Source organism: Podarcis cretensis (genome assembly GCF_951804945.1).
Source record: "Podarcis cretensis genome assembly, chromosome: 6".
NCBI classification, from domain to species: Eukaryota; Metazoa; Chordata; class Lepidosauria; order Squamata; family Lacertidae; genus Podarcis; species Podarcis cretensis.
Window position 1 is genome coordinate 8,000,342 of NC_137175.1, and position 23,956 is coordinate 8,024,297.

Here is a 23,956-nt window from a genome sequence, read left to right on the forward strand (position 1 = left end):
AAAATGACTCCCAGGATGAGCACCTAGCACTAGAAGCAATACTAGCATATCACATCTTCTGAGCAAAAACTATAATTCTATTTTTTCACCGAGAAAGGACAGCCCTGCCGAAGCATGGCCTCAAAAAATTAGTTGAAAACTCATAAATGTTCCTCTCCACGGAAATCTTTAGTAAAAGGCGAAAGATTTATACGATCTGAAGAGAAACCAGAGTATGCTTTCTGCAGCTGCACGGCACCAGCCACTGCACGCGCGCCTGCCCCTGAGGTTACAGTGTCCTCGCCTGCGGGTCAAAATCGAGCTGCCCGGGCGCCCCGGAACACGCCTTTCGTCCTTCCTGCAAGCGGCGTCCTCGCCACAGTCGGAACCGGCACCGAACCGGCGGAGCCCGCGAGAACCGCGTGGTGGTGGGCGCAAGGCACGCCGGTCGCTGCGGGATGCAAATGAGCAGTCCGGCTCGTCCCGGGTCTCAGCCCCTCCCTCGCGAGGCCGACAGTGACGCGTGTGCAGCCGGCAGGAGCGGGAGGGAGCGCCGTCCGATGCTGCGCCCTCTGGCGGCGAAGTGCGGTATTGCGGCTCCGTAGCCCCTCTTCTAGTCTCGGGTCATTTGCGGAGAAAAGTGGAGCGGGGCGGAGAGCATCGCTGGCGTTTTCGCTCCCGCCCTCCCTTCTTTGCCTGCACCCGCTCATGTCGGCCAGCTATCTCGTGATTTGCTGCTCCTGCTGCCGCCGTGGCTCAGTATCGACGGCAAGGCGCTCTGCACGCGCTCAGAAGCACTCTGCCCTTTAGCGGGGAGAAAGAGCAGGGCAGAAAGCATCGCCCGCATTCCCTGGCTAGCGGTACTCTCCCTTCCCTCCTGGCATGCACCCTGCCGTCCCAGGCAATTGATTCAGGATTTGCTGCTCCTCTGTGGCTCAGTAGCGACGGGAAGGCCCTCTGCACACGCTCAGAAGTACTCCTGCTGGGCCGGAACTCAAAGGGATCAGAATCCGGAGCTGAATATAAGTGGGAAATAGAAGGGAAATAAACTGCACCAGCACCCAGGGTTAGCTGAAATTTGGGTCGGTGCGTTGGCGTGTTGGATTGGGAAATACCTGGATCCCAACATTCTCCTGGTCTTCCCCAGACTCGTCTCTGGCACACGCCCCCTTTTCAGCCCTGGAGCTCTGACGTCATCAGGCCCTGGGAGTTTCCACAGCACGTGGAGGGGAAATCCTACATGAGATCCTCTCTCTGCCCTTGAAGAGGAAGAGCCCATGCATCTTCTTTTAGCCTCCGGGAGAACCTTGTGTTGGGTTACTTTCGGGAAGAAAGAATTCACATCAAAACAACAGAAGTGATGACTTCTGAAGTTATTATTATTGCCTCTTAGGATTTCCATACATACCCTTCACCCGAAGATTCCAGGGCAGATAGCAACAGAAAAATACAAAATGAGAATAGAAACAAAAACAAACAAACCACCCCCTTACCACAAACACATTTTTGAAAACCAGAAAATGTTAATCAGAGCAGTGCTTGGTTTTTTCCAGGCACGGAGCCACCGCAGAAAAGGCCTGTTTGGATGCATGGTGTGAAACCAGGTATGGCAAGAGACATTTTGGCACCTGAGGCTCACCACAAAACTGGGTCATTCTTCTCACCAGGGAAGAAGGGGTAAGTGAAGATCTACAGTCAGAAATGGGGGTCAGATCTGCATCGAGATCCGCTGTCTCTATGGATCCCGCCAACTGAGGCAGTCACCTCACTTTGCCTCATGGGTGGGCTGGCCCTGGTGTGTGTGTGTGTCACACACCTATGGAAAGCTCTCCCCTGGGAGACTCTCCTGGCGCCATTGTTGTAGATCTTCAGGCGCCAGGCAAAAACATTCCTCTTTCACCACGCCTTTGGCTGTTAACTCTCTGTATGTCTCGCAGGTGCCCACTCTCCCCTGCCATCGCTGTCGGGGTCGTATAGCAGCGGCTTCTGGCGAGACCTCGCAAGAATTCCCAGAGATCTTGCTAGATCTCACGCAACCGTCTGAGCAAGGCTTTGGCAGCGTTGGCACGGTCCCATGTCGCCTCGGGCAGCGAAACGGGATGGGCCTCCCCGCTTAGCCCATCTCCCAAAGGCTGACTCAGAGAAGCCACGAGGCGGTCGGGATTTGCATCCGGCGCCCCAGTCTCGGAGAAGGGAATCCGCGCATTCTCTTTCTCTTTCACCACCTCCTCCTTCCTCTTCTGTTGAAGGAACAACAACAGGGCAGGGCAAGAGACAGGTTATTGCTCTCTCTCTCTCTCTCTCTTTCTCTCTCTCTCGTTCTTCCTTATAAAGAGGAAGTGGGGAAGGTTTTTCTCGCAAAGCCTCCTTGGCAGCCTCCACCTGATTTGGTGCAGATAAAAGGCAACTCCGCAAGATTTGCAAAGGCTTTCCCAAGCTTCACCCGTGGAGGTTTGTAGCAGGCGATGGGCCTTTGAAAAGGATTTGTGGCCAGAACGAATCTGGATTTCTGCAGTGTGTGGTGGGGGTAATTTTCTACAGAGGCGTAAGATTTCACCCACACAGGCCATTAATCTGCTTCAGCCTTCAGCTTGCCTGCCTTCACACCATGAGTTCCAAGCCTGCGCCACCATGGAGAGCCAGAAACTGCCTTTACACCAGCCTGTGGGACTTCAAAGCCATGACAGAGACAGAATTGAGCTTCCGGGCTGGAGATCTCTTCCAAGTGATCGAGAAGAAAGGAGAGTGGTGGTGGGCCAAGAAGCTGGATCCGTCCCGGACGGGTTTTGAGGAAGGCTACGTGCCTTACAACTACTTGGCCAAGCAGGAGACTATGGAGGCAGAGCCGTAAGTACACGTCTGCAAATATCCCCAGCCAGTTTTAAAAGGAAGAAAATTGTGGCGTGCAGATGAGATCTGGGCATTGAGTGCTTTGGATTTAGGGTCTCCCCAATACCTTGACTTAATGTGGATTGAGAATTCCTTTGTCCTTCCCCAAAAGACCGAAGGCAGGTCTATTAGGCTTAATAGGAATGGAAATCAAAATGGGAGGCCAAAATCTGTTCATGTATGCTATGGCCGCTGCAAGAACCCTCCTGGCCCAAAGATGGAAAACACAAGGCATACCAGTCATCCAGGAGTGGCAAGTGAAGTTGACAGAATATGCAAAACTTGCCAAATTGTCAGGGAGGATCCGGGACCAGGAAGATAAAAGATACCAAAATAATTGGAGTAAATTTATTGAATATTTAAAGGAGAATTGTAAAGAGGTCAAGACACTAGCAGGATTGACATAATACCTTCCATGTATAATAGTACTATTGTGAGAATGAGGTGCGCGATAGAAAGGGGTTAAATATACCAATTGCAGGGAGGGGGGAGTTGCGACTCGGCAGAGTCACAGGGAATGTATGGTATTAATATGGTTTGTTGGAAAAGAACATGTAAGGAAAACAATAAAAAATTACTTGGAAAAAAAAAGAGAATCCCTTTGTCCTACAATTTCCCCTTGCTTTCTCCTCCAGCAAGCTCTGCACACCACTTTCTGCTCCCTAAACCCAGAGGTTCCGCATACTTTGAAAATCTGATTTGGGAAGAGATCCATCAGTGGCCCAGGGAATTTGGAAAGAGTGTTGGGCAGCAGTAGTTGGGGGAGAAAGCAATATGGATGAGGGGAAATTAAAAAGATGCACACGAGAGGTTTACAACCTGCATTAAACCGAGATGTGGACAGGCACTTAACCCACATCCCGATTCTGGGACCGCAAAAGCCAGATTGATTTGATATGCAGATTTGATGGATTCATTTGATTTCACATGCAAAACAAAAACAGGTGCATTCCCTCTTCTACTTTGGCAAAGCTTTGTGAGGAGACGGTGAAGCACAGGAGGAGACTGCAATTTCAGCCATACATTATCTCCTGTCTTCATTCCAGCCTTGTAAGATTGCTTTGTTGTTGTTTAGTCGTTTAGTCGTGTCCGACTCTTCGTGACCCCCCTGGACCAGAGCACGCCAGGCACTCCTGTCTTCCACTGCCTCCCGCACTTTGGTCAAACTCATGCTAGTAGCTTCGAGAACACTGTCCAACCATCTCTTCCTCTGTTGCCCCCTTCTCCTTGTGCCCTCCATCTTTCCCAACATCAGGGTCTTTTCCAGGGAGTCTTCTCTTCTCATGAGGTGGCCAAAGTACTGGAGCCTCGGCTTCAGGATCTGTCCTTCCAGTGAGCACTCAGGGCTGCTTTCCTTCAGAATGGAGAGGTTTGATCTTCTTGCAGTCCATGGGACTCTCAAGAGTCTCCTCCAGCACCATAATTCAAAAGCATCAATTCTTTGGCGATCAGCCTTCTTTATGGTCCAGCTCTCACTTCCGTACATCACTACTGGGAAAACCATACCTTTAACTATATGGACCTTTGTTGGCAAGGTGATGTCTCTGCTTTTGTTAGATGCTGTAGGATTGCTTACTATACCTTTAAGGCTTGCCTTTTCAGGCAAAGGAGGGAGAAAAGCTTGCTCTAAACTCAGGTTGGAAATAAAGCTGCGGCCGCTCCCAGGGATGTGGGTTATGCACCTGCTTTTGTGCTGGAGGTTGCAGAATTTGCTGCATGCCGTGCACAGGAGTGCACTTTCTTAAGAAGAGAGGGCTATTGAAGGCTGCTAGCCACGATGACTCCGTAGTAGGAGGAAGTAATATTTCTGAATGCCAGTTGCTGGAAACTGAAGGAGGAGAGAGAGGGCATTTGTGCTCAGTTCCTGCATCTGACATCTGGGTGGCTGCTGTGAGAACAGGATGGTGGACTAAATGGGACCATTAGCCTGTCCAGCAGACTCTTCTCATCTTTCTGCATGTCCCCAGTACTGGATTTGCCTTTTTGGACCACACCTGCACATTGAACCACAGAGCTGGGAAGGAGGAAAAAGCTCTCCAGTGCAACTGCCTGTGGTTCAGGTTTCTCGTTTTTAAAATGTCTGCGCCCCTCAATCATACTGTTCTCTTTTTTTAATAAAAAAATTCCTTCCAGTAGCACCTTAGAAACCAACTAAGTTACCGTATTTTTCGCTCTATAAGACGCACCAGACCACAAGACGCACCTAGTTTTTGGAGGAGGAAAATAAGAAAAAATATATTCTGAATCTCAGAAGCCAGAACAGCAAGAGGGATCGCTGCGCAGCAAAAGTAACGATCCCTCTTGCTGTTCTGGCTTCTGGGATAGCGGCGCAGCCTGCATTCGCTCCATAAGACGCACACACATTTCCCCTTACTTTTTAGGAGGGAAAAAGTGAGTCTTATAGAGCAAAAAATACGGTAGTTACAGTCATACCTCAGGTTACAGACGCTTGAAGTTGTGTTTTTTCGGGTTACGGACCGGCTGAAACCCAGAAGTACCAGAACGGGTTATTTCTGGGTTTCGGGGGCTGTGCATGCGCAGAAGTGCTAAATCTCAACTCGCGCATGCGCAGAGGCACCACTGCAGGTTGCAAATGCTGCAGGTTGCAAACATGCATCCTGCATGGATCACATTTGCAACCCGAGCACCTACTGTATTGGTATGAGCTTTCATGTGCATGCACACTTCTTCAGATTCACTGAAACAGAAGTCACCAGACCCTTATATATAGTGAGAGGGTGGGGAGGTGTATTACTGAGAAGGGTGGTGGGAATGGGTGATTGGCTGATAGGTGTGGTAAACCTGTTGAACTGTTTAATAATAATAATAATAATAATAATAATAATAATAATTAATACTCCGCCCATCTGGCTGAGTTCCCCCAGCCACTCTGGGTGGCTCCCAATCAAGTGTTAAAAACAGTACAGCATTAAATATTAAAAACTTCCCTAAACAGGGCTGCCTTCTAAAAGATGTCTTCTAAAAGTCTGGTAGTTGTTTTTCTCTTTGACATCTGGTGGGAGGGCGTTCCACAGGGCGGGCGCCACTACCGAGAAGGCCCTCTGTCTGGTTCCCTGTAACCTCACTTCTCGCAATGAGAGAACAGCCAGAAGGCCCTCGGCGCTGGATTTCAGTGTCCGGGCTGAACGATATGGGTGGAGACACTCCTTCAGGTATACAGGACTGAGGCCGTTGTTAATGACTGCAATTGGTCTTACAGGAAAAATCAAGGGGTTAGATGGCTAAAAATAGATTTATAATGAAATAAGAATCCAGTGTCTCTATTCAGACCAGGTCTCTCCGTGGTTTTAAGTTTCGTAATAAATTGCAATTCAGCAACTTCTCTTTCCAGTCTATTTCTGAAATTCTTTTGTAATAAGACAGCTACTTTGAGATCTTGTATAGAATATCCTGGGAGACTGAAGTCTTCTCCTACTGGTTTCTCTGTCTTGTGATTCCTGATATCAGATTTATGTCCATTTCTCCTTTGGCGTAGGGTTTGGCCTGTTTTTAATCTGATCCAGCCAATTTAGTACACTGTTCCTCTCCAGCATTACCTCCCTGCTCTTCCTGGAGACACCAGGGATTGAACCATCAACCTTGTGCTTGCAGAGCAAATACAGAGCTATGCCCTATCCTAACAAGCAGTTACCATAAAATTACTGTTTCTCGTTTCTGTGACCTTGTTGAGAGTTGCTCTACTGCTGAACTGCAACCCTTCTTCCCTGAAAGGAAAGGAAATTTTTAAATTGTTCCTTTTGTAGGTGGTTCTTTGGGCAGATGTCCCGTTCTGAAACAGTCCATCGGCTGATGTCAGAAGAGAATAAGGTCGGAGCCTTCCTAATCCGTATCAGCGAGAAAAAGGGTGCTGAGTATGTTTTGTCAGGTAAGTGTTTTTCACTTCCTACCTTTCCGACTTGAATGACCAGTTGCAAAGGAGAAGAAGCTCCTAGTAATTTTCTTATAGAGCTGGGTTTTCATTTTGTTAAACATATATATCGCTCACCACCGCAAGAAGCCCTGCAGCGATTTACGCCAGAGACATCGGCAATAAGATTTCTGCTAGCTGTTCATTACTACCGTTTCTTGGTGATTCTTCTGCCACAGCAGCTTACAAGTTTTAATATAGAATGGAACAGAATAGGAATCCTCATAACCAGCCAGAGTAGGCTGTCGAAAATCCAGCATAAAACAAAGGTAAAATGGAAATGGAAAACGAAACAAAAGACCTGGTAGTTTTTAAAAGAAAAGTTGTCATCCAAAAGTTGCCCAAAAGAAACTAACAATGGTGTTAGGGGCAGCGGCGTAGCGTGGGTTGTCAGCACCCAGGGCAAGGCAAGTAATTTGCGCCCCCTAACCCGGGGCAAGGGGACGCAGGTGGCGCTGTGGGTTAAAGCCTCAGCGCCTAGGACTTGCCGATCGAAAGGTCGGTGGTTCGAATCCCTGCGGCGGGGTGCGCTCCCGCTGCTCGGTCCCAGCGCCTGCCAACCTAGCAGTTCGAAAGCACCTCCGGGTGCAAGTAGATAAATAGGGACCGCTTACCGGCGGGAAGGTAAACGGCGTTTCCATGTGTGGCTCTGGCTCGCCAGAGCAGCGATGTCACGCTGGCCACGTGACCCGGAAGTGTCTCCGGACAGCGCTGGCCCCTGGCCTCTTAAGTGAGATGGGCGCACAACCCCAGAGTCTGTCAAGACTGGCCCGTACGGGCAGGGGTACCTTTACCTTTACCTTTAACCCGGGGCAAGGCAAGTAATTTGCGCCCCCTAACCCATGGATTTGCGCCCCCTAACCCGTGGATTTGCGCCCCCTAACCCTAACCCCCAGATGTTGCGCCCGGTGCGGCCGCCCCCCCCTGCACCCCCCACGCTACGCCACTGGTCAGGGGGGAACTCCTTGTGTGAGGAGTTCCAAAGATCAGATTCCATGGTGGAATAGACAACCTTTTTCAGCTGTGGGCCGGTCCACTGTCCCTCAGATCATGTGGTGGGCCGGACTATATTGGTGGGGGGGGGGAATGAACGAAATCCTATGCCCCACAAATACAGTGGTACCTTGGGTTAAGAACTTAATTTGTTCCGGAGGTCTGTTCTTAACCTGAAACTGTTCTTAACCTGAACCACCACTTTAGCTAATAGGGCCTCCCGCTGCTGCTGCTGCTGCGCCGCCACTGCACAATTTCTGTTCTCATCCTGAAGCAAAGTTCTTAACCCGAGGTAATATTTCTGGGTTAGCGGAGTCTGTAACCTGAAGCGTATGTAACCTGAGGTACCACTGTAACCCAGAGATGCATTTTAAATAAAAGCACACACTCTACTCATGTAAAAACACAAAGCAGGCCCCACAAATAACCCAGAGATGCATTTTTAATAAAAGCACACATTCTACTCTGGAGAGCCAGTGTGGACCCGTAATCTGGTGAACCGGGTTCGCTTCCCCGCTCCTCCTCATGCAGCTGCTGGGTGACCTTGGACCAGTCACACTTCTCTGAAGTCTCTCAGCCTCACACACCTCACAGACAAAACAAAAAAATTCCTTCCAGTAGCACCTTAAAGACCAACTAAGTTAGTTCTTGGTATGAGCTTTCGTGTGCATGCACACTTCTTCAGATACCTGCATGCACACGAAAGCTCATACCAAGAACTAACTTAGTTGGTCTTTAAGGTGCTACTGGAAGGAATTTTTTTGTTTTGACTATGGCAGACCAACACGGCTACCTATCTGTAACCAACACCTCACAGAGTGTTTGTTGTGGGGGAGATTGTTAGCCGCTTTGAGACTCCTTCGGGTAGTGATAAAGCGGGATATCAAATCCAAACTCTTCTTCTTCTTCTTCTACTCATGTCCAAACATGCTGATTCATGGACTGTCCGCAGGCCGGATTGAGAAGATGATTGGGCCGCATCCGACCCCCGGGCCTTAGGTTGCCTACCGCTGGAATAGTCCCTGTCTTGTATGACCTAGTCCTAGCGGGTCCTCTGAGGGCAATCTCAACATCTGGGCAGGTTTATGCTGGAGCAGACGGTCCTCTAAGCCAGTGTTTCCCAACCTTGGGCCTCCAGCTGTTTTTGGACTACAACTCCCATCATCCCTAGCTAGCAAGACCAGTGGTCAGGGATGATGGGAATTGTAGTTCAAAAACAGCTGGAGGCCCAAGGTTGGGAAACACTGCTCTAAGCAACTTGTTTCCAGGTTGTTTAATCCTAGAATTGTAGAGTTGGAAAGGACCCTGAGGGTGATTTAGTCCAACCCTGTGCAGTGCAGGGGTTTAATAATAATAATAATAATAATAATAATAATAATAATAATAATTTTATTATTTGTACCCCGCCCATCTGGCTGGGTTTCCCCAGCCACTCTGGGGAATTTCCTACAAAGATTAAAAATACATTAGAATGTCACACATTAAAAACTTCCTTGAACAGGGCTGCCTTCAGATGTCTTCTAAATGTCAGGTAGTTGTTTATCTCTTTGACATCTGGCAGGAGGGCATTCCACAGTGCGGGTGCCACTACCGAGAAGCCCCTCTGCCTGGTTCCCTGTAACTTAGCTTCTCGCAGTGAGGGAACCGCCAAAAGGCCCTTGGCACTGGACCTCAGTGTCCAGGCAGAACGATGGGGGTGGAGACGCTCCTTCAGATATACTGGACCGAGGCCGTTTAGGGCTTTAAAGGTCAGCACCAACACCTTGAATTGTGCTCAGAAACGTACTGGGAGCCAATGTAGGTCTTTCAAGACCGGTGTTCTGTTGTCTCGGCGGCCGCTCCCAGTCACCAGTCTAGCTGCTGTGTTAAAATGTCAGATGCGGAGGAACATTTGCCCAAAGCCTCTCCCATGCTCGGGTATGAAGCGCAGAAGTTCCTGTCCTGAACAGAACCGTGTAGGAGATGGCAGCCTGCCTAGTTTTCACCAGGGCACTTACGGGAACAGGAAGATAATGACCTGTAATGATTTGGGTGTTTCCCCCTGCTTCCCCTTCCCTTTCTGCATTGTTCCCTCTTTTTCTGACTCTCCTTTCCGCGATTTCACAGTCCGAGATGAGTCACTGGTGAGGCACTACAAGATCTTGCGCAACGACCAGGGAGATTACTACATGAATGCCACACGCTCCTTCCCAGATCTGCTCTCCCTTGTAGAGTATTACAAAGAGAAAGCACTCACCCACGGGCTGAGGCTCTTGACCCCGTGCTACAAGGTAAGTCCATATTTGCAACTGCAGATGCATTGGACCAGCGCCGGTTAGCAAACGGAAGTGAGGATGAAAAGGTCAAATGTCTTTTAATAACCTAACACTTTGTTCTCCATGTCTTCTGAATGGCATCTCCTGAAAAGAAATTCAACCTGTATTTTAAAGCCGTCAGGCATCTTCCCATATGAAACTACCCGAACCCTGAGATCATAACCCGAGGCCCTTCTGCATGTGCCTCCTCCTTGAGAGATCCGGAGGGTGGCAACATGAGAACGGGGCCTCCTCTGCAGTGGCTCCCCATCTATAGAATGCTCTCCCTAGGGAAGTTTGCCTGGCGCCTTCATTATACAGTGGTACCTTGGGTTACAGATGCTTCAGGTTACACACTCTGCTATCCCAGAAATAGTACCTCGGGTGAAGAACTTTGCTTCAGGATGAGAACAGAAATTGTGCAGTGGCAGCGGGAGGCCCCATTAGCTAAAGTGGTGCTTCAGGTTGAGAACAGTTTCAAGTTAAGAATGGACCTCCAAAACAAATTAAGTTATTAACCACGTTCATTTTTAACCAGGCCTTTGGTTTATCTCATTGACATCCAAACCCTTTTAGAATGTGGCTTGGGGGGCAGGGAGGGCATTATTGTGTTACAGTGGTACCTCGGGTTAAGTACTTAATTCGTTCCAGAGGTCCGTTCTTAACCTGAAACTGTTCTTAACCTGAAGCACCACTTTAGCTAATGGGGCCTCCTGCTGCCGCCGCACGATTTCTGTTCTCATCCTGAAGCAAAGTTCTTAACCTGAGGTATTATTTCTGGGTTAGCGGCGTCTGTAACCTGAAGCGTCCGTAACCCGAGGTACCACTGTACTGTTTTTGGTTTGATTTTATATGTTGTGGTCTTGTTGCGAACCGCCCTGAGACCTCCTGGTATAGGGCGGTGTATAAGTTGAATTAATAATAATAATAATACTCAAAATATTATCTAAATTCTACAATTTATCAATTTCTAACATTCACTAGCTATAGCGGCTATGGGTGCCTGTGCATCCCAAAACTCTGTCACCCTGGGTCTGTAACCGTAAGGTGAAACCGACAGAGTTCAGAGAAAGATGGCCATCAGTCAGGGATGTTTTAGCTGAAAGACCTGCATGCAGGTGGTAGGATGAGATGATTCTTGGAATAACTTCCAACTCAATCGTTCTAAGAACTTGAGAAGGAAAGTTTTGGAAGTCTTTAGGGTTACTGTTATGTACTGAAGTTCTCACCCTGGGCCAGCAGGGGGATGCTGTAGATAGTTATGCAAATAAGGGATTGAAAGTGACGTTCAGTGATTGGATAGTTTTAGAAAATTGTTACAGTTACGTTGTACTGGAGCTCTATATAAGCAGGCTGACTGAACCCTTCAGTTCAGTTCTGTTCTGGCCTCTGAATAAACAAGAGCTGTTTGAAGAATCGCTGTGTCGTCTGATATGTTCACCCACAACTTAACAGTTACATTGGTCCTCTGGGTGAACCTTAGGTAACAAAGTCTTGCCATTTATTTTCTTTTGACTCCAGCAAGAGCCCACGGCGATGCCGCACTGGGACGACTGGGAGAGGCCAAAGGAAGAGTTCCGCCTTGCCCGGAAACTGGGTGCAGGTTACTTTGGAGAAGTCTACGAAGGATACTGGAAGGACAGAGTCAGAGTTGCAATCAAAGTGCTCCCCAGAGGTGAGAGTTTAGCTTCGCACGGGAGCAAAGGAAGCTGCCTTTATCATGTCAGGTCGATGTTGAAGAGGCCTTGGAATCATCAGTTGGTCCAAAGAGAAGCAGCCAGATTAGTGTTTGGGGTTCCTTGTTGTTTATATGCCACCCATCTACTGCAATGCACTCTACGTGGGGCTACCTTTGAAGGTGACCTGGAAACTACAACTAATCCAGAATGCGGCAGCTAGACTGGTGACTGGGGGCGGCCGCCGAGACCATAAAACACCGGTCTTGAAAGACCTACATTGGCTCCCAGTACGTTTCCGAGCACAATTCAAAGTGTTGGTGCTGACCTTTAAAGCCCTAAAGGGCCTCGGTCCAGTATACCTGAAGGAGCATCTCCACCCCCATCATTCTGCCCGGACGCTGAGGTCCAGCGCCGAGGGCGGTTCCCTCATTGCGAGAAGCAAAGCTACAGGGAACCAGGCAGAGGGCCTTCTCGGTAGTGGCGCCTGCCCTGTGGAACGCCCTTCCAGCAGATGTCAAAGCGATAAACAACTACTTGACATTCAGAAGACATCTTAAGGCAGCCCTGTTCAGGGAAGTTTTTAATGTGTGATATTTTACTGTATTTTTGGTTTCTATGGAAGCCGCCCAGAGTGGCTGGGGAGGCCCAGCCAGATGGGCAGGGTATAAATAATAAATTATTATTATTATTATTATTATTATTATTATTATTATTATTAATTATCTGACTGTGTTGCACCCAGCCAATCTGGATGGCTCCCAACAAAATATTAAAAACACAATAAAACCTCAAACGTGAAAATATTCCTATTCACCCTTCTTCAGCCAGGGAAGTAAGGGAAAAATATACCGTATTTTTTGCTCTATAAGACTCACTTTTTCCCTCCTAAAAGGTAAGGGGGAATGTGTATGCATCTGATGGAGTGAATGCAGGCTGCGCAGCTATCCCAGAAGCCAGAACAGCAAGAGGGATTGCTGCTTTCACTGCGCAGCAATCCCTCTTGCTGTTCTGGCTTCTGAGATTCAGAATATTTTTCTTCTTGTTTTCCTCCTTCAAAAACTAGGTGCGTCTTATGGTCTGGTGCATCTTATAGAGCGAAAAATACGGTGTATTCCTAAATTGCCTCTTGACAATACAAAGTTTTCAGACCTTGAAAAGGCTTGCTATGCTTTCCTTTACAAGTGTGACTATGGTCAGTGTAAAAGGTCGATGAGAAGGTTGGTGGTTCGAGCCTACTCAGGGACGACTATGGGCAGGATTCCTGCATTGCGGGGGTTGGTCTAGATGACACTCAGGGTCCCTTCCAACTCTACAGTTCTATGATTCTATGTGCTTGCTTCCCTCCCACCCCTGGCAGCTGATCTGACATACCAGGACATGTTCAAAAACGAAATTGAGGCGATGAAGAAGCTGAGGCACAAGCACATCCTCTCCCTCTACGCCATCTCGACTCGTGGGGACCCCGTGTACATCATCACGGAGATCATGAGCAAAGGGAACCTCCTAGAATTCCTCCGAGGTGAGACCTTTGCACAAGGTGCTTCCTTCACCGTAACCCGCTTCCTGCACTGCTCGCAGGTAGGGCTCTCACAGTTTCCTGAGTGGGACAGCGCTTCTCTCTCCACTTCTGACACCGTGTTGCCACCTTCTGATGCTCACGTGTTGTGGGTACTTGTCTGCTGGGGAAACTCCCCACAGGCGTTTCCACACAGGGGATCCACAGGACTGGGAACCCAGTACAACTGAGGGTCCTGCTTGCGTGAAGACCCTGCTCACGAGAAGCCCAATGCTTTGTCATTGGAGGGCAGAGCTAGAGCAGCCATAGGGGTCAGACAGGAAGCACAGCCCTGCTTCTGCCTGAAATCACGAGTGCTGAACACAAGTCACATGTGAATGTTGGTGTTTGAGCTAGATGATCTGTTGTGGTCTTTTCCAGCTGCGCAACGGATACTGGTCCAAAGGGGCAAATGGGGCACTGCCACACCCACTTCAGTTTTCCCGTTACCCACCCACCTTCCTGCTTGCAAGCCATCCAAAGCGCGGTGTTATCTACCAGCTTCCTCCTCCTGAGGCCTCAATGTTGCCCTTGTAGAACTCAGCAGAGAGGATGATGGAGGAGGCAAATCCACAATTAGTTGGCTCTGCCTGTCCTTGGCTCTCTGGCGAGTGATGCGGTGGCTTGGGTGCCCGCAGGCTCCGCACTGCCCCAAACGGTCCGCCCACTGCCTGCCCCCCAGCTGTAGGGCGGCTGAGTGGGAAGAGGCAGACTCCTCAGAGGCCCCACAGAGCATCCTGACTGCAGGGGGCCGTTGGCACGATCCAGCAGGCTCTCCTTATGGAAACGATAAGCAAAACTTTCAGAAGAAACGCAGACAGGTCCTAACAGGAAAGCCCCTCTATGTTTACTTCCAGGTTCCGAAGGGGAGCACCTGCACATAACAGAGCTGGTGGACATGGCGTCCCAGGTGGCAGATGGCATGTGCTACCTGGAGACGCAGAAATTCATCCACCGAGACCTCGCTGCCAGGAACATCCTGGTCGGAGAGAACAACATCTGCAAAGTGGGAGATTTTGGGATGGCCAGGCTGATCAAGGTATTCTCTTGAGGCGGTGGACTTGTAAAAGGGTAAAAGAGTGCAGTCATACCTCTTGTTACATTTGCTTCAGGTTAAATCTTTTCAGGTTGCGTCCCGCGGCAACCCGGAAGTACCAGAAAGGGTTACTTCTGGGTTTCGCCGCTCGCGCATGCGTAGACGCTCAAAATGACGTCACACGCATGCGCAGAAGCGGCTAATCGTGACCCGCGCACACACAGACGCGGGTTTCGTTCTGCTCATGTTGCGAATGGGGCTCCGGAACGGATCCCGTTGACAGCCACTGTACTGGGAAATGATGCATAATGAATTTTAAAAAATGTTTAAAAGTACTTTCCCCCCAAAACCCAGAGTCCTTTCTGTTGGGGATAATTTAGACTGAAATCCCCAGGTGTCAAAAAAGGTTATTTATGTATGCTACTACTGCGGCCCGTGTTTTGTTAGCCCCAAAATGGAAAACGAGCGAGGTCCCAACCAAAGAAGAATGGCAACTTAAGTTGACAGAATATGCGCAGCTTGCAGACTTAACATCTAAAATAAGAGAACAAGAAGAGCATACGTTTAGAGAAGATTGGGAAACGTTTATTGAATATATGGGGAATAACTGTGTACAGCTGAAAACACCGGCAGCATTAAGATAAATTTAACAGTGTAGATAGGTTTTGATGGATGCAATACTGGAATACTGAAGGGTATAGTTTTTGTAAAATATGCAGGGATTTATGAGATGTAAAATGAACCACGGAAAGAGAAGAAGGGAAGTCACTGATATCTTAAGGATGTAAAAATGAGTACCTTAAATTGTAAAACAGAAAATTTAATAAAAAATATATACAAAAATGAAAAGGAATTTTCTTGAGGCTTGGGGAGTGTTGACAGTAAATAAAAATAGGTTATGCCCCAGCTGGTGTTTGCTGTGCATTTAAAAAACAACAACAACAAGGAATTCTGCACCAATATGACACCAAGATTTGCTGAATTCTGTGGTTCATGCAGTTAATAATAAAAGTGCACAATTGTAAAGTGTTCAGTGGGTTGTTGTTATACATACATGTTGTTCTTCTGTTCTCGCAGGACAACGTTTACGAATCTTACTCGCACAACGTCCCCTACAAATGGACTGCACCGGAAGCCCTTTCCCACGGCCGCTACTCCGTCAAATCCGACGTTTGGTCCTTCGGAATTCTCCTGTATGAAATCATGACCCTTGGCCAGAACCCATATCCAGGTGCGTTTGAGATCCAGGGCATCATAGGAACAGAGGAAACTGCTTTATACTGAGCCAGAACACTGGTCCTCCGAGATCAGTGCTGCCAGCACTGACTGGCAGAGGCTGTTGATGTTTCCCGGCAGGGCACATTCCCAGCCTTACAGAGGTGGAACCTCTGAAGAAATATTTATTGCTCAGATAAATCCTGGCGTCCAGCCCGCTTCGGCTGCGCAGCTACCAGGCCAGGCCTTCGGACTTCAAAGGCCACATTCCAAAGGCTCTGAGCAACAGCAGAGTTCAGCAGCGGTAAGAGAAAGCTGCAAAAACTTCTTCAGTGCTTTCTTCAGTGTGCTTAAAGTCCACTCAGGATCTTGGCAGCTAAAAGCAATTTTATTTACAGCAGACTATCCATTATCTATCACAGCGAACAGCATCGTGAAAACACGTCCTCTCTCCTCAAAAGCGAAAGTAGAGGAAAAAAAAACAAAGGCTGGAGACTCTCGGATATGACGCAATCTCCCCCCTCCCAAATGTAGGCAGGGCGTACACTCTGAGCTTCTCTATCCCTGAGCTACGGCCCTTCTGCAAGTCATTTTGGCAGTGAAGACAGCACAGGAGCTGCCACAGCTGGAGGCTTTTAAGCAGAGATCGGATGGTCATCTGTCATGGATGCTTTACTTGAGATTCCTGGGTTGGACTAGATGAGCTTTGGGGTCTCTTCTATGATTCTATGATGAATGCATAGCCGTGCTAGTCTTAGGCTACAAGATTTATAGTGTTAATTCAGCCCTTCCGCCTGGAAGGGTTGCACACGTGAAATAAATGGGTATTTATATGCTAGGGAAACAACAAAGGCGCTGGTTGCAAGGAAACAAGAACGGCCAGCTATGAAAATGGATTAAAATAAATAGAAGGATGAGAAGGTGATCAAAGAATTAGAATTATGTGGTAAACAACAGGAAGCAACGGACATATGTTTGTAACAGGAGCGGGAAACCTAATTATTATTATTTTTTAATTGTATTAAATTTAAGTAATTTGGATCGATTCATTAAAATTTTGAAAACTAATAAAAATTGACGATACTATTAGTATAAAGACACAATGTATAATAGAGATTAAAGATTAAAGGATGTCAAGCTGAGGAGGGAGGAAGCCACATGGGCATACAGTAGTCGTACCTCCGCTTACGTAGCTCTCCAGTTAGGTAAACTTCGGGATACGTAAGCGGCAAACCCAGAAGTATATTTCCAGGTTTTTGCCGCATGCACATGGGCAGAAGCGCTAGACCGCATGTGCATGCTCAGAACCAGTCCTCCAGTTGTGAAAACCTCAGGATCCAGCCAGACCTCTGGAACGGATCCCATCCGCAACCAGAGGTACCACTGTATAGTTTCTATTACTGTATTTTTCGCTCTATAAGACACACTTTTTCCCTCCTAAAAAGTAAAGGGAAATGTGTGTGCATCGTATGGAGCGAATGCAGGCTGCGCAGCTATCCCAGAAGCCAGAACAGCGAGAGGGATCGCTGCGCTCCCTCTCGCTATTCTAGCTTTCGGCTCTGTCCCTTCCCCCACCTCCCAGAAAAGCCCACAAGTGCCACGCTCCCCTTAAAGAGCCGCGCAGATTGTCTGTGCAGATCTTGGGGGCTTTTCCACGAGGAGAGAGAAGAGCAACCCGCTCCCTTTAAAGGATATTTTTTTTCTTGCATTCCCCCTCTAAAAACTAGGTGCGTCATATGGTGAGGTGCTTCTTATGGAGCGTAAAATACGGTAATTTGATAAACACAGGATTTGAATTTGTTAATTTGTAACTGTGATTTTGCAACTGTAATTTTTTGTTCTTGAACACTAATAATAATAAAAATAAATTGATGGTCATTTAAAAATATAATGTTAATTCAGCAGCACCTGCAGCATTTTAAATGCAGCCACACTTAATATTACTATTACTATTACTATTATTATTACAGTGGTACCTCTGGTTGCGAACGGGATCCGTTCCGGAGGCCCATTCACAGCATGAAAAGAGCGCAACCTAAAGCACTGTATCCATGCAGGTGTGCGGCGCCATTTGGCGCTTGTGCGCCTGTGCAAAGCATGACTTAGCACTTGTGCGCATGCACAAGCGGCGAAACCCGGAAGTAACCCTTTCCGGTACTTCTGGGTTGCCGCAGGACATAACCTGAAGGAACGTAACATGAAGCAAACGTAACATGAGGTATGACTGTATTAACGTTATCGTTTTCCTCGCTCTTTTCAGGTATGACCAATAGTGAAGTTTTCAAGCACGTCCAGACCGGTTTCCGGATGCACTGCCCTCTCAACTGCCCTGCCACAATGTACAACATCATGTGCGCATGCTGGGACCTGAACCCAAAAGAGAGGCCAGACTTCAAGCAGCTCCGAGGGCAGCTCCAGAGTTTCACCAACTACGAGAACCCAGAATGAGAGGAGCAGCTTCCTCTTTCCTCCTCCTCCTCCCTTTAAACCTTGCAAATCTCATACAGAAAAAAGCGACCTCTAGTGAACTGATAGTCCGTATAGTGAAAGCTATGGTTTTCCCAGTAGTGATGTATGGAAGCGAGAGCTGGACCATAAAGAGGGCTGATCGTCGAAAAATTGATGCTTTTGAATTATGGTGCTGGAGGAGACTCTTGAGAGTCCCATGGACTGCAAGAAGATCAAACCTCTCCATTCTTAAGGAAATCAGCCCTGAGTGCTCACTGGAAGGACAGATCCTGAAGCTAAGGCTCCAGTACTTTGGCCACCTCATGAGAAGAGAAGACTCCCTGGAAAAGACCCTGATGCTGGGAAAGATGGAGGGCACAAGGAGAAGAGGACAACAGAGGATGAGATGGCTGGACAGTGTTCTCGAAGCTACCAACATGAGTTTGACCAAACTGTGGGAGGCAGTGGAAGACAGGAGTGCCTGGTGTGCTCTGGTCCAGGGGGTCACAAAGAGTTGGACATGACTAAACAACTAAACAACAAGTGAACTGAAACGTGCGCACAACTTGGGAGGGCAGAGGAGCAGGGCTTTGGGCTTCTGTGATAAAAACAGACTCCGACTGTGGACATGTGATATTGGCATTGCAGGATAAGAGATTAAGAAGAGCTGGATCAGACCAAACTCCTCTCAGGGCCGGCATCTTGTTCTCACAGTGGCCAACCAGATGCCCAAGGAAAGCTGCAAACGGGACATGAGTGCGAGAGCTGTCTGAGCTGGTCCCCATTACTACATCTCATGGGAAGAGAGGAAGGGTGGGATCTGGGGACAGGCCCATTTAAATGTCGCTCATGAAAAGCAGGTGGCGCTGTGGTCTAAACCACTGAGGCTCTTGGGCTTGCTGATCAGAAGGTCGGCGGTTCAAATCCCCGCGACAGGGTGAGCTCCTGTTACTCGGTCCCTGCTCCTGCCAACCTAGCAGTTCAAAAGCACATCAAAGTGCAAGTAGATAAATAGGTACCGCTCTGGCGGGAAGGTAAACGGCGTTTCCATGCGCTGCTCTGGTTCGCCAGAAGCGGCTTAGTCATGCTGGCCACATGACCCGGAAGCTGCACGCCGGATCCCTTGGCCAATAAAGTGAGATGAGTGCCGCAACCCCAGAGTCGGTCATGACTGGACCTAATGGTCAGGGGTCCCTTTACCTTTACCTTTACCCACAAGTTACTATATACAAGAACAGAAACGGATCTTTACTAGCTCTCTCTTAACAAACTCCAAACGACTCTCAGAACACCACACTGACCAACACACACTCCGATCATTAGGTCATAAGTCGTCATGCCTGTGTGAGAACTCAACCAATGGTAGAGCTATATCCAAGGTCTCCTATCTCTAGGCAGAATAACTCCTCTCTGCTCAGTCATCCTTGGCCTTTGGCCAACTCTTAATTGACTCGGTGTGAAGCTGCACAGAATGGCACGTAGTCAAAAAAACCCCAACATGTTTCCCCACCAGACGCCCACCAGTGGGGGAAAACACACCTACATCAGCCACTGGTGCTCAATCATAAGGAGAAGATTTTTGCTCCTCTCCTCTCTTCAAAACAGGTTTCTAATCCTGGTATACAATGGAACACGGTTGTGTTTAATGCAGGAGAGACAGAGCCAATACGAGGAGAAACTGAGCAGGAAGAGCAAGAAGTCTTCCAAATATTGTGGATTTTAAAGGGGGTGTACTGAGACCTTTTGCAGCAGTAGGCAAACTGGCAGGTACAGTTGCTGTACCCCTTCTCTGTGGCAGCAAACATGATGGTCTTCAATTGATGCTGATGTGCTTGTTTGGGAGTTCAGCTGTTTAGAATAAGAGGGCATCTGCCTGGTGGATTCCACTGGCTTGTTCAGATCAAGTGACCAAACCTCAAGGGACTGTCCTTGGAATTAACTCACTGCAACCTGATTGCTGCATTAATCAGTTGTATATTAAAAGTGTGTTAACGACAAACGAAATGTCTGTCTATCTAAATATCACGTCTGAAAGTGGCCAAAGGAAATGAATACAGTGACGGCCTAATTTATCACTGCATCAACTTATTGTATTGTTGCATGCCCCACCTCCCGCTCCAAAAAAATATATTGAGTGGTGCAAGATTCCAGGACGTTCCAGGTGTCCTACCCAGGGTTCGTGTTTCCTTTTGGAAATGAGACACACGGCTACATTAGTAAAAAAAAACCCCAGCATTTTAAATGTGTTATAAACATGCAACACCAGGTGGCGCTGTAGAGCACAAAACTTTTCTATGTGATTTTACATGCAGTATTTTTCTTTTGTTAAAACGATTTAATTTATGACTTATTTATAGTGTGTCCCCCCCGTGTGTAGATCCACCCCCAGTGGAGACTGCGGTGTCTTTATGATATATGGTTTATTTAACGCATATATACAACCTGAGCCTGTCATGGAGGGGTCCACAGCATTAACACCCCAAAGGGTCTTGCTTCTCCTGTAGCCACAGCTATGAATTTCTGCCGGGAAATTGAAGGAAATAAAGGCTCAGCATTTGAGCTGAATGCTTCCTGTTTCCCAAGGGGTGGGGTGGGGGGGGGAATGTTGCAATCACTGGAGTCAAAAGGCCGTCATATGGGTTGACAGCAGTAGGCCGTGACATTTGTGTATAGAGCCCAGGTGAGATAATAGAATATAAATAGTGGCTGGGAGTTAAAGGACAACAGACCTAGTTCTGCTCAACTCATTGGGTCTTAGTACTTCTGTCTCTTGCAAACTCACACAGCACTTCATATTATCAAGCTGCATTTGAAATTGAGAGGGCTTTCAAAGGCAGGTTTTGATAGGCCGAGTGAGGATGGCGGCTGATACAATTCAGTACAGTGGTACCTTGGTTCTCAAACTTAATCCGTTCCGGAAGTCCGTTCCAAAACCAAAGCGTTCCAAAACCAAGGCACGCTTTCCCATAGAAAGTAATGCAAAATGGATTAATCCGTTCCAGACTTTTAAAAACAACCCCAAAAACAGCAATTTAACATGAATTGATCCATAAAATGAAAGCAATAAACAATGTACTGCAGTCACACAATCAATCCATCAGTAGCTGGACTTGGTTCCACAGTCACAAAAACCAAACAAAAAAGAGCACCAAAAACAAAAATGCAAAATAAATAGCAAAAAGAGACAGTCTTCAGCATAACACTCAAAACGGAAGTATGGCACTCAAATCGGAAGCGTAACGCTTAAAACGGAGCACGTTCGGCTTCCAAAAAAAGTTTGCAAACCGGAACAGTTACTTCCGGGTTTGCAGTGTTTGGGTTCCAAGTTGTTTGAGTACCAAGGCGTTTGAGAACCAAGTTACCACTGTATGCACTCAAAGGCACGCGTACCTAATTCACATCTTCAGAATCAAAAGGTGAGCAGAAACACAGCTGCCTATTGGGACTTACACTGCTCAGTATTGTGCAGCGTGGTTTCTCCAGCCAACCAATGCATACAGAAATGCGTATATCAGGGTAACGTGTGCATACGAATGCACACGTTCTTGAAAATAGCATATGAAGATGCATTATAAGAGGGGAAATTGCTTTGCCAAAATGTGCCCTAAACTGTGTCAGAGCTGCCCAAGGTCCCAGCTCACAGAGGACCAACGCCAGGTCGTCGTTATATACAAAAGCCTTTATTGAAGTTCAGTTTCCATTCCCAAGCCGTAGCGCGCAGCTCTACGTCTTAAACCCTAGACCGCCGAAGTTCCGTCTGAATCTCCTCCCCCCTGACACCAGTTTAAGATTCTAGCCCTGCTCCACCTCTTCCTCTGCTCTCTTCTCCTCTGGGTCCTCCTGTCCGCTGGGGCATTCCCCTTTCTGGACTCTTCTGACGCTGAGTCCCCTGACTCCTCCCCCTGCCTCCGGCGGGCTTTAGGACTCGGTTCCCAATCCTCGTTCTCTGCTGCCCTGCGCGCCTGTACTTTTGAACTTGGCTCTCGCGCCAACTCAGTGACCTTCCTCCTGACCGTTACACTGCTTCTGTCACTGCTTCCCTCTTCCGGGATGCTAGCTGGACCTGACCTCCCCTCCACTGCCTGACTCTCCGATGGAGGCGTGGTCAGCCCTGACTCCTCTTCTCTCCCTGCTGGGGGAGACGCTACCCCCGATACCTGGGACTCTTCCCCCCCACTATGCTCAGGTGGGGAAGCTGGTCCTGATCTCCAACTGCTGCTCTGGGAGTCCCCGCTGGCCCCTTGCTTCTGGAGTGTCCCCCTTGGGACCCCCCTTGCCCTGGCCACCGGCGCCCCCTTCTGTGAATCTTCCGATTCGTTGGAGAGGCTCATGGAATCTCTCAGGCCACTGTCATCTTCTCCTACGCTGCCCTCAGATTCTTCCCCTTCGCTCTCCATCTCCCCTCTTCCCTGTGCTTCTGCTCCTGAGCCCCTGACACGTGTGCATACGAATGCACACGTTCTTGAAAATAGCATATGAAGATGCATTATAAGAGGGGAAATTGCTTTGCCAAAATGTGCCCTAAACTGTGGAAAACTGAGGCTAAGAGTGGAAGAATGAGAAACTGACAGATTTGACCAACCTTTGCCAGGAGGGTCTGAAGTTTTTTTTTTTAAAAAAAAAAAACACCACCTAAAAATCCCCGCTGGGCACATCTAGCTGTAATAAACGAAAATCTGCTCTAATTCCCTTATGGGGGACACAAGAGCCCTTATAGAGTCCTTTGCAGGTTCTCCATTGGTCGGAGAAAATGACAGAAGCCAACCAGAGAATAATAATAATAATAATAATAATAATAATAATAATAATAATAATAATAATAATTTATTTATACCCCGCCCTCCCCAGCCAAAGCCGGGCTCAGAGCGGCTTACAAGCAATAATAAAAACAAGATGAATGATTAAAAACTTAAAAACAAAAATAAAATACAACATTAAAATAATGGAACATTAAAATATTAAAATGTAGCCTCATTGCAGGAGGAGAAGGAAAAGAGAAAAAAAAAGAGAGGGAGGGAGGGAATCAAATTGGCTGCAAGCCAAAGGCCAGGCGGAACAACTCTGTCTTACAGGCCCTGCGGGAAGAAATCAGATCCTGCAGGGCCCTGGTCTCATGAGGCAGAGCGTTCCACCAGGCCGGAGCCAGAGTTGAAAAGGCCCTGGCTCTGGTTGAAGCCAATCTAACTTCCTTAGGGCCCGGGACCACTAGGGTGTTGCTATTTATGGACCTTGAGGCTCTCCATGGGGCATACCAGGAGAGGCGGTCCCATAGGTACGAGGGTCCTAGGCCGTGAAGGGCTTTAAAGGTCAAAAGCAGCACCTTAAATCTGACCCTGTACTCCACCGGGAGCCAGTGCAGCTGGAAAAGCACTGGGTGAATATGCTCCCATGGCAGAGACCCCGTGAGGAGCCTCGCTGCAGCATTCTGCACCCGCTGGAGTTTCTGGGACAGCTTCAAGGGCAGCCCCGCGTAGAGCGAATTACAGTAGTCAAGCCTGGAGATGACCGTCGCATGGATCACTGTGGCCAAGTCAGGGCTGGAAAGGTAAGGGACCAACTGCTTGATGCGGCGAAGGTGGAAAAATGTCGCCTTAGCTGTTGCTGTAACCTGCGCCTCCATGGAAAGGGAGGCGTCAAGGATTACACCCAAACTCTTAACGGAAGGCAATGGCACTAATTGGGCCCCCGCAAGAGAAGGGAGTTGGTCCCTCATCCCCATGCCATCCCGACCTAGCCATAGGACCTCTGTCTTCGAAGGATTTAGTTTCAATCGGCTCCCACGAAACCATCCAGCCACAGCTTCCAAGCATCTGGTCAGTGTGTTCGGGGTCAAGTCGGTGTGGCCATCCATCAGCAGATAGAGCTGAGTGTCATCAGCATATTGGTGACAGCCCAGCCCAAAGCTCCGGATAATCTGGGCAAGGGGGCGCGTAAAGATGT

General features: G+C 48.2%; 1 protein-coding gene across 2 annotated transcripts; it reads left to right on the plus strand.

The window, feature by feature from the left end:
• Positions 1 to 1,472: 1,472 nt before the first annotated feature.
• On the plus strand, positions 1,473 to 18,175 carry PTK6 (protein tyrosine kinase 6). Of its 2 annotated transcripts, none has more exons than XM_079979538.1 (9): positions 1,473 to 1,583; positions 2,563 to 2,826; positions 6,633 to 6,754; positions 9,896 to 10,059; positions 11,605 to 11,758; positions 13,120 to 13,281; positions 14,175 to 14,356; positions 15,431 to 15,584; positions 17,829 to 18,172. In XM_079979538.1, the coding sequence occupies exons 2-9, from the start codon at positions 2,588 to 2,590 to the stop codon at positions 18,014 to 18,016; spliced, it is 1,365 nt and encodes a 454-aa protein (XP_079835664.1). In that variant the 5' UTR covers positions 1,473 to 1,583; positions 2,563 to 2,587; the 3' UTR covers positions 18,017 to 18,172. The 2 variants fall into 2 exon arrangements, with proteins under 2 accessions (XP_079835664.1, XP_079835663.1); XM_079979537.1 differs by having other exon boundaries at positions 1,527 to 1,656; positions 17,829 to 18,175.
• The last annotated feature ends 5,781 nt before the right edge of the window (positions 18,176 to 23,956 follow it).